The 16,636-nt window shown below is 36.4% G+C and overlaps 1 protein-coding gene across 1 annotated transcript in view; it reads left to right on the top strand.

Moving 5' to 3' along the window:
- Positions 1 to 4,203: 4,203 nt before the first annotated feature.
- The window catches only part of ABCD2 (ATP binding cassette subfamily D member 2), a 67,901-nt gene continuing 55,468 nt past the window's right edge, over positions 4,204 to 16,636 (top strand). The window contains exons 1-3 of the mRNA XM_025402778.1: positions 4,204 to 5,569; positions 7,173 to 7,353; positions 16,431 to 16,546. Coding sequence (XP_025258563.1) covers positions 4,631 to 5,569; positions 7,173 to 7,353; positions 16,431 to 16,546 — 1,236 coding nt within the window. The 5' untranslated portion in view covers positions 4,204 to 4,630. The remainder of the gene's footprint in view (positions 5,570 to 7,172; positions 7,354 to 16,430; positions 16,547 to 16,636) is intronic.

The raw sequence follows: 16,636 nt of genomic DNA, 5'->3' as shown, positions 1-16,636 counted from the left end.
TTTTTTTTTTTTTTTTTGAGACGGAGTCTCGCTCTGCCGCCCAGGCTGGAGTGCAATGGCCGGATCTCAGCTCACTGCAAGCTCCGCCTCCCGGGTTCACGCCATTCTCCTGCCTCAGCCTCCCAAGTAGCTGGGACTACAGGCACCCGCCACCACGCCCGGCTAGTTTTTTGTATTTTTTAGTAGAGACGGGGTTTCACCGTGTTAGCCAGGATGGTCTCGATCTCCTGAGCTCATGATCCACCCATCTCGGCCTCCCAAAGTGCTGGGATTACAGGCTTGAGCCACCGCGCCCGGCCTATCTTTACTTATTTCTAAAAATTATTTACTTTCTGGATATTCATAATCTGAACATGCAACACATATATATGTTATGTATACATTTATGTATATACATGTATATATAATTCTTTTATTACAAAAATAATTTCTGATGTTTTACAGTTCATAAAACATATATAGTCTCTAATTTGTATTTTCTATATATATAAACTCCATTTAATCCATCTCTTTCATGGATATCGGTAGTGTACGTGAGAATATCACACTTGAGAGCACAGTGATTTGAGAATTATTGATTTTTAAAATTATTCTCATTGTTTCTCAAGATCTTTTCTAAGACGATTTCTCCCCTCTTAAGAAAACTTCAGTATTTTCCCATATAAACACACATAAAGTTGAGATGTCTGTGTGGAAAGTAGGCCTATATATGTTTTTTACTACAGTAACAAATGATTTTTTTCTCCTCTTTCTTTCCCACTTTGGAATTCAAACTAAATTAACATTCTCTTAGCTTTAATTGCACACTGCCAATAGAAAAAAACTGAAAGAAGGCCGGGCGCTGTGGCTCACGCCTGTGATCTCAGCGCTTTGGGAGGCCGAGGCAGGTGGATCACCTGAAGTCAGGAGTTCGAGACCAGCCTGGTCAATATGACAAACCTCATCTCTACTAAAAATACAAAAATTAGCTGGGCATGGTGGTGGGCACCTGTGATCCCAGCTACTCGAGAGACTGAGGCAGGAGAATCACTTGAACCTGGGAGGCAGAGGTTGCAGTGAGCCTAGATTGTGCCATTGCACTCCAGCCTGGTAACAGAGTGAGGCTCCATCCCCCCAAAAAAAAGAAAGAAAGAAAGAAAAGAAAAAGAAAAAACTGAAAGAAATATCTTGACATTCTTAGTTTTTTACTTACATGCCATATATTTTTACTTACGTGCCATATAGACTCAATTGTCTATACGGCTTCCTGTCTTCTTGAATCCTTCCTCTTCCTTATCTGAAGGCTTGTGCCTAGTCTCAGACACTAGGACCAACTCTTACCCTTGAGATCAGGATGAGGTGAATGGTGGGAGTGAAATTTAGGTAGTTAGAGTTAGGTCTTCACCTAAGTGGCTCAACATCAAATCAAATCTCACATTGATGTTTTCCACAGTTCAAGTAACTCACTTTCAACCTTCCTTGTACCATGATTCAGGTGACAAAATTTCTGTCTTGATCATTTTCCTGATAAACAATTCTTCATTCTCACAAGTCTCTCACTCCAGATGCTAAAAGCTTGTTTCTGCACTACAACCTCATTATCAGTTGGTAAACTGACCTACCTCCACCTAAGTCGTGTTTGAATCTCTAGTGTCCTTTGCTTCTAAATTTCTCACTGCCGTGCTCCTCCCCAATATAGCTGCCTCTGGTTGTATGAATTGCAAACCACTTGCCTCGACTTTCAGCTACTGTCTGACCCATGCATCCTTCTGTGTACCATGTTCTGCCTAACAACATCCTGCCATCACCCCCAGTTAGGTTTACCCTGGCCTTTAACCTGTCCTGTCGCTGCTAACCCTTTTGTGTTTAGCTGTTAGGAAATGTGACAAAAATGAAAGGCAACCTTACCTTGCATACAACAAAAGCAAGAGCTTAGGAAGAAAAGAGTTTGGCAATAACTTCCATGACCACTATGATCTGTACAGACAGGCTTAAAAGGTCTTAATGGGATGATGGAGTGTGCTACTAATATGGCCAGTTATCAAAAAAACTTGCATGAGTTTGACACTCATGTGTCAGTCAATCTGCTGAATTGAATGCAAACAAATGAAGAGATATGTGATGACTGTCAGAATTAATATAACTACATAAGAAAGAAGTTTTAAAAACTTAAAAATATGATTACTTATAAAAGTGAGGACAGTTCTTTATTTGTGATAAACTCAGTAATGAAGATCATTTAATGCTGAGATGGATTTTATATTCCAGCACAGAGGTTTGCAAACTTCTCTAAAGGGCCAAATAGTATCTATTTTAGACTTTGTTGCATCCACCACTGTGGCTTGAAAAAAGCCATAGGCAGAGAATAAATGAATGGGTGTGACTGTTTTCCAATAAAACTTTCTTTATAAACACAAAAATGAGAATTTTATATAAATTTCACAGGACAAAATATTCCTCTTTTGATGTATTTTCAACCACTTTAAAAATGTAAAAAATCATTCCTAGCTTAAGGGTCATATAAAATTAAGTGGCAGGCTAGATTTGGCCCACCAGTTGTAATTTGCCAACTTCTGTTCTAGCTTAATGCATATTTTCCTAAGGTTCTAATTGACTGGAAATGTGTATGTATGTTGGGGGCCAGCTGCTGGCAAACAAAACTGGCTATAGCTACTGAGTATGCTCAGTGTCACTTAGAAATCCCCAGAAGTTTCAGAATATACATCACTTCTGTAAGATTTCAGTAGATACCACAAGCAAAGGAGCAAGCAGAAAGGGAGTTTTCCGAGAGTTTTAATGAGATGGGGGCGGGGAGAGTGGAGAGCAAAAAAGTGGTTTTTGCATATCCAAAAATATACTCAGCCTTGACTTAAAAAATGCTCTTGGCTGGGCGTGGTGGCCCACGTCTATAATCCAAGCACTTTGGGAGGTTAAGGCAGGTGGATCACTTGAGGCCAGGAGGTTGAGACCAGCCTGGCAAACATGGCAAGACCCATCTCTACTAAAACTACAGAAATTAGCCAGGTATGGTGGTGCACACTTGTAATCCCAGCTACTCGGGCTGCTGAGGCACCAACCTGGGAGGTGGAGGCTGCAGTAAGCCAAGATCGTGCCACTGCACTCCAGCCTGGGTGACAAAGAGAGACTGTCTCAAAAACAAAACAAAACAAAAAAAAGCTTTTTACATTTTTTAAAATATGCAGAATTGTCCTTGACTGTTGAACAGTTTAAATCCTCCATTATGGATGTGAAGAAATTTAAGACTCTTAGTTTTTATCAAATAACCAAATAGAAATAGGAAGTAGCCAGTAGATTATCTCTACAGCTAAACAAAACAAACAAAAAAGACACTTGCAAAAGACAAGGAATTCCTGAAAAATGAAGTAAGGTCCTAGAGAAGTTATTTCCATCATCCAACACCAGCTGAATTCCCAAATGGTTAAACTTTGAATATAAGTGCTACCCCCCTCGAAGTAAAAACTACCTAACACATGGGAGTAGTAAAAGTGAAACATTGATCTCATTTACTTAATAGTCGCCTCCTTGTAAATAAATATAAGTACATCAGATCTCCAGTTATGGGGCTGGAAGAATTTTATCATAAGGACAAGTAGGATGGAGGGGGAAAAGGGAGAATGTCTAGAGGCATAGCAAATAATTATTTTCTGTAACACGGAAGACTTTTATCCTATTTATTTACAAGGGATACCCTCAATTACAACTTGTCTATTAGGTTCTGAGACCTTATGTGAAATCAGACCCCCAAAAAAGCCGGGGGTGGGGGGACGGAAAAACAGATCCAAGTGTTTGTATTTGATATTTGGCATTCTCCAGTGTCCCTCCCACTTATCACTTTCTTTTCTGATCCCTTTCAGATTCTTTCCATGCTTTTTCCACATTCATTTTATGTTGATCCTCTTGTCCCTCCTCCCTCATTTCCGTGGTTCCTTCTCCCTTCTCGTCTCGTTAAAACTCTTGGAAATCTCCCTTTCTGCTTGCTCTTGTTTGCGGTAGCTACTGAAATCTTACCGAAGCGATGTATATTCTGAAACTTCTGCGGGTTTCTAAGTGACACTGAACATGCTCAGTAGCTACAGACGGTTTTGTTCGCTTGGAAATCTCCCTTTCTGCTTGCTCTTCTGTTTGCCGTAGCTACTGAAATCTTACCGAAGTGATGTATATTCTGAAACTTCTGCGGGTTTCTAAGTGACACTGAGCATGCTCAGTAGCTAGAGCGGTTTTGTTCGCCAGCAGATGGCCTGATTCGACCTCTCCAAAAATAGACATTTAACTCTCTGAACTCCTGTTTAAGGAAGGATGTAATTCGTTTTGCTCTCTCCTCATTTTCAAGGTTCAAAGGGAAGCTGCTAAGATTCCAAGGGCCCACCGCCCTCACAGCCAATGAGGGGCCTGGGAGGGAGGAGCTTGGTGCAGCTGGAGCTTCTGAGAGAATCATTCCCGGTAGATGCAGCGGAGTCTGAGCTCTGCTGCATCTGTCACAGCAGAACAAAATTAAAAACAAAACAGTGGAAGAGAAACGCTGCAGACTATGGGACGCTGTAGGACTTTCTGAAACATTTGCTGGGGATTTCTGTGAAGCATGATCTTTTAAAACGAATTCTTTTGGAAGCCGGTTTGGGTAACTGGGAAAATGACACATATGCTAAATGCAGCAGCTGATCGAGTGAAATGGACCAGATCGAGTGCTGCTAAGAGGACTGCCTGCCTGGTGGCTGCGGCATATGCTCTGAAAACCCTCTATCCCATCATTGGCAAGCGTTTAAAGCAATCTGGCCACGGGAAGAAAAAAGAAGCAGCTTACCCTGCTGCAGAGAACACAGAAATACTGCATTGCACCGAGACCGTTTGTAAAATACCTTCGCCTGGAGTGAATGCAGATTTCTTCAAACAGCTACTAGAACTTCGGAAAATTTTGTTTCCAAAACTTGTGACCACTGAAACAGGGTGGCTCTGCCTGCACTCAGTGGCTCTAATCTCAAGAACCTTTCTGTCTATCTATGTGGCTGGTCTGGATGGAAAAATCGTGAAAAGCATTGTGGAAAAGAAGCCTCGGACTTTCATCATCAAATTAATCAAGTGGCTTATGATTGCCATCCCTGCTACCTTCGTCAACAGTGCAATAAGGTACCTGGAATGCAAATTGGCTTTGGCCTTCAGAACTCGCCTAGTAGACCATGCCTATGAAACCTATTTTACAAATCAGACTTATTATAAAGTGATCAATATGGATGGGAGGCTGGCAAACCCTGACCAATCTCTTACAGAGGATATTATGATGTTCTCCCAATCTGTGGCTCACTTGTATTCTAATCTGACCAAACCTATTTTAGATGTAATCCTGACCTCCTATACACTCATTCAAACTGCTACATCCAGAGGAGCAAGCCCAACTGGGCCCACCCTATTAGCAGGACTTGTGGTATATGCCACTGCTAAAGTGTTGAAAGCCTGTTCTCCCAAATTTGGCAAACTGGTGGCAGAGGAAGCTCATAGAAAAGGCTATTTGCGGTATGTGCACTCCAGAATTATAGCCAATGTAGAAGAAATTGCCTTTTACAGAGGACATAAGGTAAGATAGAAATTAAGGTGATGGGTGAAATGTGAGACTGTTCTAACTGCCACTGAAGTGCCAGATACCATCTGTTGTCCTGTCGATGGACCCACTTCTTTAGTGTCTTAGATTCCTCTGACATCTAAACCTGTATTAAAATATATGCTTCATTACCCCTTTTAACCGTAACCAGTTAAAGAATTATAGGGTGCAAACTTTTCTAAAGTTTCATGAGAATAAAATTTGCAACACTCTGAAAAAGCCTACTTAGCCTCAGTTACTCAAATATGGTCAGAATTATTTCTAACGTGTTTTCTTAAAACTTAAATCCCAACTTGGTAGGTGGCCCTAGAGCACCTACCAGAAGAAAATATATATTTGGAAACTAAGACTAAACATGTTTCCATTGAAATGGAAAATTTAGAATGATATTCTTTGTTGTTCCTTTGTTGTCGAAGGAGGGGGGGAACCAGGATTTCTTACAGAAGACATTTTTAACAATTTTGCATGTCTGATCAATATGGAGCGTCCCCATTCCCAAGAAGCATAGGAAAGTGTCTCACAAAATGGCATTTCTACTACTCTTAGTTCATGTTCAGCACTATATTTTGACAAAATGAAAAGAGGAAGTGAAATGAAATTTTGTCCAGCTTTGGGAAAAAAAAGCTGAGATTAGAGAAGAAATGAGGAGTACAAAAGGAGTTTCAGAATGTTTTCAATTATTGAAGATTTTCAACGTTAAGCAGATCCCTAAAACAATTAGCCCAATTATACATACTCATAGTGTATGAAGGTAACTTCAGAATATGAAATAAGACAGAAATTTTAAAGGCAATGCAATCTTAATTTAAATGACTTGGTGAATAAAATAAAGTATTCTACTGTTGAAGACGGCATGTCAATCACCAAGCAGAATTATTTAATTTTTAAAGCATCAGTAATTATCTGTGTCTTTTTTAATAGCAGTAGCAACCTGAAAAAGAATATTTAAAGTAAATTTAGGACTCTTGCTCCCACTTGAAAATTACCTCATATATTGTATTATATCATATTGATTTGTGATTCTTCTTGAACTATTGAATTCAATGATATAAATTATAGTGTGTTTAGACTTCTTGCATAAAAGACAAAATCCAACAAAGTGAGTCAGTTCAAAAGTAGAGTCTATACATATATATGTCGTGTCCATTTTCAGGTATTTTTGGTGTAATCAACAAGGACAAAGCTCTAACAATTATTTATTCATATCTTACATAATATCATTTAATTTTAACATCTCATGCATAAAATTTAAATATCATAACTATAAATTACTTATATGTATTTTATACCCAACATTATGTCCACTGAGTAGCATAAACTTTTAAAAATAATACACATGTGACCAAAACTAAATAATAACTAATACTGGTATTAATCTGCATTTATTGGTTGTTAAGACACATAGATAATGCCATACTAAAAAAAAAAAAAAAAAAAAAAAAAAAAAAATTGTATTTAATTTTAATTAATTGTTTTTAAAAAAAAAAAAAAAAGCCAAAAAAAAAAAAAAAAAAAAAAAAAAAAAAAGAATATGTATATGTCTTTAAGGAAAGTCCTCAACTCTTTTTCCTCTCTATAGGTAGAAATGAAACAACTTCAGAAAAGTTACAAAGCTTTAGCGGATCAGATGAACCTCATTTTATCCAAACGTTTGTGGTACATCATGATAGAACAATTCCTGATGAAGTATGTTTGGAGCAGCAGTGGACTAATTATGGTGGCTATACCTATTATCACTGCGACTGGCTTTGCAGATGGTGGTAATGACATTTATGCTTAATCTCAAATATATGTTTAACATTATTTCTTTTGAAGGTGCCATTGCTAGTTTTATGTGGGCTAAACTGTGTACATAGTCATTATTCTAGTTAATAATAGTCCAAAACAATGGCAGACTTTACAGCATCCAGTAATAAGACCAGCAGTATGAAAAATAAGACAGTGGCTCAAAGACGTTTCCAGTTCTGAGCTATTTCAGAGATCTCTGATGCAGTGTTTCTGGGAGTTGACCTTGAGCAATTTTAATTATATTGCCTAATATAGGATGATTCTCTAGTTCACACTTAACCTCAGAACAAGTCATTACCCTCAGAAAGAGTATAACACAAGCTTTCCTTGTGTGTTATAAACGTTAGTTCTACACATCCCATACATTTAGTCTATAAATATTCTATAACTGAATTTGCCCTGTTTTGTGATTTGAAAAGTCAATTGACTACAGTGGGCAAGCAGGAATATTGCTTCAGGGAATGCTTAAATGCCATGGAACAAGGGCTCCTCTACTTGTGAATAACATAGATAACCTCTTATGCGGCATGATTTGGTGGTTTTGTAGGAATGGTGGTTGTCAAGCTGCAGCTGGCTAATTCTATCCTATCACTGTCTCAACAGTTTTTAATAACAGTTTTCATTCTTTGGAATAACAAAGAAAGATAAAGGCAAGGAAGAAAAACCAATGTTAAAATGTTGTATCATCCTTGGATGGGAGTTTGGATCTTAATCTGTTGGAACAGAGAAGAATTAACTGAAGAAGTATTTTCTACTCTTTTCCTAAAATAAGACATCCCTCCTTAAAAATCGCAGGACTAAAATTGGCCATGGTGTTTAAGGAGCTAGACAAAAGCATAGGCTTTGTAGTGAAATAGAGTTTTGTTCAACTTTTGGTTCTCCCTCTTCCTACTTGTATCCTCTTAGTCTGTTTAATTAGAGTTGATTAAACTCTCTATACCTTAGTTCCCCATTTGTAAAATGAGAACCAGAAAGGCTACTTCAGAGAATTGTTGTGAGGATTTAACTGAATAATGTTTATGAAGTACAGAACATGTTATACTTGATATGTGGTGACAATTATTACCTAGAAAATAAAAGATGACAATTATTACCTAGAAAACTAAGAATATTGTTACAGAATCTATACTGTTTTATAGTTATTTTGTGTAGAATTAAGGATTAATAGCTATTTGTTTGAAGTGATCTAATAAAAACAATAATTACAATATGCCTAAATGTTTTGAAACCGTGCTTCAATGTTTTAACTAATGCTTACAAAAACACTTGTCAAAGTTGAGTTATCCTTAACATAAATATGTTCATTTTAGTAAGTTAGTATTTGTCAGCCTTTCTCTGTGGCAAGTGGTATACATATATCAATTATACTTCACAACTGAACTGTGTAATAGACAGTATATGTAGACCACTGAGAAAATTGAATTTTATATGGTTTTATGTTTCAAAATTTACTAAAAATAATTTAATTTTAAAAAGTTTATATTGAAAAAGGTATTGTTAGTAATAGTATTTTAGACATAATCCTTTCATAATGAAATAAAATTACTTTTTCAAAAGAGTATTAGAGAGAAAGACACTTTAAAATCTATGGTTTTAATATTAGTTTTACCAAAAAAACAGCCAAAACTATCCGATATTTACTTAAAAAGTCATTTCTTAAAATAACAATTCTCATTTAAAAAATTTAATATATAATGTACATTAGAGAAAACTCTATAGACAAGATTATGATGTAGTTTTGTTAGTCAGAGCTTGGACACACTGGTGTGATTAGAAAACCCAGGAGTATTCAGCATAGAACAACAAAAATGCAGCTATTAAGTGGTGACAAATTAATCCCACAGAGACCAGTAAAAAGTAAACAATGTATAGAAAGAATCTAACAAGCTTATTTAACAAGATGTAATAATATATTTAAAAATAAATCCTACAAATCCTGAAAATACCATGTTAAATTAAAGAAACATTAAAATTTTAGATTGAAATATAATAACCTCATTGAGGCAAGTGAAACAAAGTATTTTTTAAAGCTTCTTTCAAAAGAAAATTTTTGTATAGAGAAAAGTGATGTGAGAATTTCATAGACAGGAAAATGAATTCATATGACAGAATACTGAGAATGTTCTTCAAAATCTGTAATATTAAGGATTACTATCTGTGCTTGTAATGTTTGCAGATATATGTATGTATTTACCAAATACATTCATCATACAAAGACTTAACACATGAAAATACCAAGTGACTTTACTCAGCCAAAATAATTTTTTAAAGATAATAGTATATCTTTAAGGTTTTAGTTCTTGAAATTACATGCCATGTATTCTAATCTAATCTTCAGTCATTTAGTTGTCCCTTACGTTAAAGTGCATGATGCTATATATTTTAAGGCAAAAAAAAAAAAAAAAAAGGTGGAAAAATAGGTGAGTCAGGAAGAAATGGCAAGGGGAAAATGTGAAGTAGAGGGGGGACAAAAGGGAATAGAATAAAGAAAAAAGAAGGTTGCTCTTCAAATGTTGGCTCTGCTATTTAATAGTTATCCTTTCTGGGAAAGTTACATACACTTTATGTACATCAGTTTTCTATCTTAAGTATAGAGATAATTATACACATCTTTCAAAATTTTTATGAAATTACATGTAACATACTTAATGTGCTTTGAAACAGTCCTTGGCTAAATAAGAACCTAGGCAGAAGCAACTGTTAATATTTATCATATTCTTACCCTGTGGCTCCTGAGTCAGATTTCCTGGATCTTACGCTGGCTTTTTTGCTTTCTAGACTGTGACCCTGGGCAAATCATGTAATCTTTTGTCCTTCAATTTCCACATTTCCGAAATAAGAGAAATAATAGCAGGGTTGTTACAAGCATTAAATAAGATCAGATATGTAAAACTTAGAACAAGGCCTGGCTCACATATATTCAATAGATGTTTGCTAATATGATCATTGCTGTAGTTTAAAGGAGCAAGTTTGAAAGTGGATTAGGAATTCAGAAGTGAAAATGGAGATAGGAAGAACCTGCACAATTTTTGTTGGAAGGGAAAGGAAAAATAATTCTATAGCAGATTTGCTGTACTATCCACCTAAAACTTTAAGTGAAATCTTATGGTAAGGACAGGATTATATTTGTATTTGAATTCTCATAATAAAATTACATATAGAACATGACATTTTCACATCAAAAGAGGAGTTTAAAGGCCATCTGGTCTACAGCCCCAGCTTTGCCTAAAGTCACACAGGTAGTTAGCGGAAGCCCTAAGGATGGAGGGCGTTCTGTAACTCCAGATGCACTGCTTTTTTCTACTGCATCATACGCCACCATATTAGCTACATTGGAACTTACTCTGTAAGGAACGTGGGTAAGCTTGAGGCAGATTAATCATGGGACCAAATGGTTGGCAAAGAGGCATTGAAGTAGTTAGTTATGTAGAATTTCTATTACATTATTTTTAAAGACTACCACCCCTTTATTTACTTAGTATTAAGAGAATGACTGAAATTATGTGAAGAAAATAGTTACCTGAGGTCTACAACCTCAATTCTTTAACATTAGTAGGCTGCCTTTCTTCTCTTGATATCAAAAGCTGTTCTGGGCAAGGAGGCCAGTGAAAGCTATGAGGTTCCTCTGTCAATATCTTATCACAGACACCTAACGAGCAGGAAAAAAAAACGTCTAAGCTACTAGCACTGCCAGTAATGTCCACATGTTTGTGATCTGTGAGTGTGAAGTAGAATATCAGGAGTAACTGAAAGACACTGCATGCACTCTAGTAGCATTAGTGAATGCTTTTATTCCTAAAATGTACTACCAATAAGATTATATCCATAGCTTCAGCTTCTGCTGCATTATTGTCTCTCATTCCAATGTCAAATCATTGAAATATTATTTTATATTGTGGGCCAGTTTGGATATAATTGTACTCTTTTTGACCAATGAACATAGCAGTATTATCAATACATATCAAAGGCATACTTTAAAACTCTAATTAGGTATGCATATAAGTGACTATAATTGTTTAAAGTACAGTATATATGCCAATATGGGCATAATCATTAGTGTACCAGTTAATGAGTTGTCACAAAGTATACTGACCTTCTCACTACCAAGTAGTATTTGCTAGTTTGAAAATTACATAAATAGTATTATGTAATACATACTCTTTTATGACTAGCTTCTTTCACCCAGTATTATGCTTATGAGCTTCATCAGTGTTACCAAGTATAACCATAGTATATTTATTCTCATTGCTATATAGCATCCCACTGTATGACTATACCATTTTATTTAACCATTCTATTGTTAGTAGACATTAGATTGTATCCAGTTTGGTGCGTATTAGTAATAGTGCTGCTAAGAGCATTTTTGTCCATATCTTTTGGTGTATATATACATATCTGTGGGTACTTAACTAGAAGTAGAACTGCTAGATTACGGCCTATGCATAGGTTCAGCTTTAGCAGATTTTGTAAAACAGTTTTCCAGAAAAAGTTCTTTCAATTTACATTCCCAACAGCAATGTGTAAAGATTCTAGTTCCTCCACATCATCTTTGTCTGGCTTTTTCGTTTTAGACATTCTCATGAGTGTATAGTGGTACTTACTGTGGTCTTAGTTTGCATTTCTCTAATGACTAATGAGGTTGAGTACTTTTATTTATTCATTGGACATTTGGATAGCCTTTGTTATGACGTGCCTGTAAGTCTTTTGCTCATTTTTACATTGGTTTACCAGTTTTTTCATATTGATTTGTAAAAGTTTTTATGTATTATGTAATGAGTCGTTTGTTGGATATATAATATACATGCACACCACACACACGCACACACACACTTAATCTCAAATATATTTTCCCATTCTACATCTTGCCTTTTTACTCTCTTAATGGTGTCTAATAGAAATTCATACTTTTAATATAGCTTAATTCATCAATAATTTTCTTTATGGTTAGTGATTTTATGTCCTATTTAAGAAATATTTGCCTAACTCAACATAATAAAGACATTCCTTATTGTATCTTCTAGAAATTTCCTTGGTTTTTCATTTCATATTCAAATCTTCAATCATTTAGAATGGATGTTTATATGTGGTGGAGGATAGGCACAGGTTGTAAATTTTGTCAAGATTTGTCAAGATGACAAAGAGAAAGATAATGAAGAGAAATAAACTCAGATGATAAGTTTGAAAAAAGTAGAAGAATAAACTTACTTTTTATTTTAAAAAATATATACCTTATTTCTTTAGATAGGTTTTAAGTTTACAAAAATTGATCAGAAGGTACAGTGGTCCTAAATACCCTCTCGAGATCCCCATAGTTTCCCCAATGCCTTATATCTCGTATTAGTGTGGAACTTTCATTACAACTGATGAACCAATATTTATTTCTTATTAACCAAAGTTCATAATTTACATTAGGCTTCACTCTTTGTGATGTATAGTTCCAAGGTTTATGATAAATATATAAGGCATACCTTAAGTTTAAAATTCTTTCCTGTCTTTTCTGTGAAATAACAAGACATGTGACCAATTTTTAATATGCACTTGTTACTATCAGAGCTCAAAAGTAGCAGTAAAATGAACAGGTATCGTGTTAAATATGAAATCCTTAAATGAGGAACTTTTGACAAAATAGCTAAAAAAATATTTAGTGAAGACAAAAAGAATGTATTGACCTAGAATAAAAACTGCTTAGTATTTTAGGTCATGGATTTATATCTCTGACACTAAGGAATCTGGCCCTGTCCTAGAGGTCAGGCAATTGGCTGTTGGGTGCCTGACAAAATACTACTGGCAATGCTCTCACAGTACCTGCCAAAGAAGAACTAGTAGAATAAAAAGCCACATAAAATCTGGAGGAAGTTTTTGTTATTTTATTGCTAAAAACACGAAGAAGACCCAATAGGCATTAATCTGCCAAAGCAAGACAGAAATTATCATGCCATATGAAACGCCAGTCCATCTGTGCAAATGTCTTTTCCTCTTAACAGAGGCTTTTGATGAAAACTACTATTCAAATCCCTTTTAACCCAAATTCATAAAATTCCATAATTATTTTAGATTGTCAGCTGGATTTTCTATGAGCCAAAACTATTCTTAGCATTTTAACTGATTTAGCAATTTACTATTTCGGTACTCTTTTTGTGGCTATCTAAATTTTATCACACATTTACATGTCTTTAAGAATATCTGTAGTCTGTTCCCAGTCTATTTATGTAATCACATCTTTCGCTTCTCCCTTATACCAATGCTCATGAGCCTTTTTGTTTTCCTTCTTTAGGCAAACTAACAAATTAACTTCAAGGGGACTAACAGTAGTTCTCTAGAGCAGTGATTATCAGTAGGGCTAGGAGAGGACACATTGGACTATGGTAAAACATCTCCATTAACTCATGGTGCTTCTGATAGTCCATGAAATCAGTGCTTGACATCAACTCATACTGTAAACTTAACCAATTTGTCATTCAATTAGCATTACTTGACATGTCCCTTCTCTGTGCCATTGCCTACGCGGTACTTTTAATCTATTAAAATTGTATGCCATCTTCAAGACGTCTCTCAAAATCTACTCCTCCATGAAACATTTTCTGTCTCTTGCAGCAAGTAATAATTTTTGCCCTCTCCAAACACCTTGCATTAACTTATCCACACTTCACTACGTAATTGTTTAGGAATTTGACATCTCTCTTCTACCAAGCTATAAGCCCCCTCGGGAAAATAAAATCTGAAAATCACATTTCTTCCTGTTGTGTCCTGCAGTATCTTGCCTAATTTCTTGCACGTCTAGGTGTCCAGTAAATACTTGCTGGGTGAATTTTACCTTATGTTGTGCAGGTATCCCTTTCAAAATAAGTTGAGCTGTCTATGTGCAAAAAAAGTAAAAATATCTGATAATTACAACAAGGCATAAAATATATATTTGCACTGAAATCCTTTGAGATAAATTAGAGTGAACTAAATATCAAAATGGGCATGGGGCTATCTATATCACTGCTACTTTCTTCCTTAATTTATAATATCTAGCTTGGAAATTTGAAGATAATCTATAGAAAGACCAGCTAGAGAATCAAAGTGATAAAAAGATTAAAGTAACAACCTGGAGAATGTAATTTTGAATACTAAAACAAAAATTGAGTGGATATACAATAATAGCAACGACAACTAGAAAAAATAATAACTGCTGATATTTAGAGCACTTACTGTGGGCCACGTATTAGACTAGCACTTTATTTGGTTTTCACCAATAACCCTTAGAACCCTAAGAGATAGAGCTGTTTGAGATAGTTATGTACCTCATGTTACAGGTGAGAAAATAGGTGTGGAGAAGTGTCTTGCCTACTTACCTTACTACTTGCTCATGAGCAATAAAGCCTAGATTCAGACCTAGTCTGATTCCTAGCTCTTAACCATAATTCTCCATTGACAGTAATTTTGGATGTTCATCCATCCATCCATCCATCCATCCATCTACTCATCCATCCATTCAATACACATTAAGGAGTACTATGTGTTAGACACTATGCTGAATACTAGGAATAAAGAATAAAACACACAGTCTTGATTTTCGAAGAAATTAAAGTTCACTGAAAGAGACAAGGATTCCTAGGAAAACCTTTAGTAAAGTGTTAACTCTTAAAGAAGGAGAAAAAGTTATGCAAGAAAGGAAGGAAAATATATTAAAGTCCAAAGAAATCACATATACAAATGCCAGAGGATTAACAGAGTATGTCATGTATAGGATGCTGCTGGAGCACAGGGTGAAGGATGGTTGAGAAAGGTAGACAGAGACTATATTATGAGAATCAGCTAATTTACATTTCTATTAAAGAAACCACACCACAAATATTTGCTTATTAGTTAGTAGTATTAATATTTAATTACCAGATCAATACTATTTTATTGCCCAGTAGGTATTTTATTTTATTTTATTTTAATTTTGAGGCAGCGTCTCTCTCTGTCACCCAGGTTGGAGTGTAGTGGCGTGATCTCTGCTCACTGCAACCTTTGCCTCCCAGGTTCAAGCAATTCTTGTGCCTCAGCCTCCCAAGGAGCTGGGATTACAGGGATCTGCCATCACGCCCGGCTAATTTTCGTTTTTTCAGTAGAGATAGGGTTTCACCGTGTTGACCAGGCTGCTCTCAAACTCCTGGCCTCAAGTGATCTGCCTGCCTCGGACTCCCAGAGTGCCAGGACTACAGGCATGAGCCACCACGCCAGTCTGCCCAGTGGTACTTTATTGCACCCTCCTCAGGGCAGGGAGTCCAATATGGAAAGGGTTGAAAGAATGCTAAATGAAAATAGTCTTAGTTCCTTTTGATTTATTTGTACCAAGTCTCATTTTGGAAAAGTAATAAAACAAGAGGAACTTTAAACAAAATCTGATACAAACACTGTTATTTCTCTCCTCTCCTCTCCTCTCCTCTCTGCTCCTCTCTCTTCCTTTCTTTTCCCCTTCCCTTCCCTTCCCTTCCCTTCCCCCTTCCCTTCCCCTCCCTTCCCCCTGCCTTTCCCCTCCCTTCCCCCTCCCTTCCCCCTCCCTTCCCCTTCCCCTTCCCCTTCCCCTTCCCTTCCCCTTCCCTTCCCTTCCCTTCCCTTCCCTCTTTTGAGACAGGGTCTCACTCTGTGGCCCAGGCTGGAGTCCAGTGGCATGATCTCGGCTCGCTGCAACCTCCACCTCCCAGGTTCAAGTGATCCTCCTGCCTCAGCCTCCCAAGGAGCTGGGACTACAAGCACACGCCACCACGTCTGGCTTATTTTTGTATTTTTAGTACAGACAGGGTTTCACCATATTGGCCAGGCTAGTCTCGAATTCCTGACCTCAAGTGATCCGCCCACCTAGGCCTCTCAAAGTGCTGGGATTACAGGCGTGAGCCACTGCACCTGGCCCAAACACTGAATTTTCAATGATTCATTATATTTCTAGAAAATTGCTACTACTAACGAAAAATTAATATGTGGTTGTTTTAGCCACAATTTAGTTTGTATAATATAAAACATTAAGTTACTAAAAAAAAAAACAAAACTCAATAGTTTTGTAATTTGCTTTTATACCTAGAGGATGGCCAAAAGCAAGTTATGGTTAGTGAACGGACAGAAGCCTTTACCACTGCTCGAAATTTACTGGCCTCTGGAGCTGATGCTATTGAAAGGATTATGTCTTCATACAAAGAGGTACTTGCATTTCTTATTGTCAATTCGATTAAAATAAAATTTATGAAAATCAAGCAAAATGTCAATTACCAAGTATACTTAGTATTTTGG

The sequence above is a fragment of the Theropithecus gelada genome, chromosome 11 (assembly GCF_003255815.1).
Source record: "Theropithecus gelada isolate Dixy chromosome 11, Tgel_1.0, whole genome shotgun sequence".
NCBI lineage: Eukaryota > Metazoa > Chordata > Mammalia > Primates > Cercopithecidae > Theropithecus > Theropithecus gelada.
The sequence above is the reverse complement of the archived record's forward strand: the minus strand, read 5'-3'. Positions and strand labels throughout refer to the sequence as shown.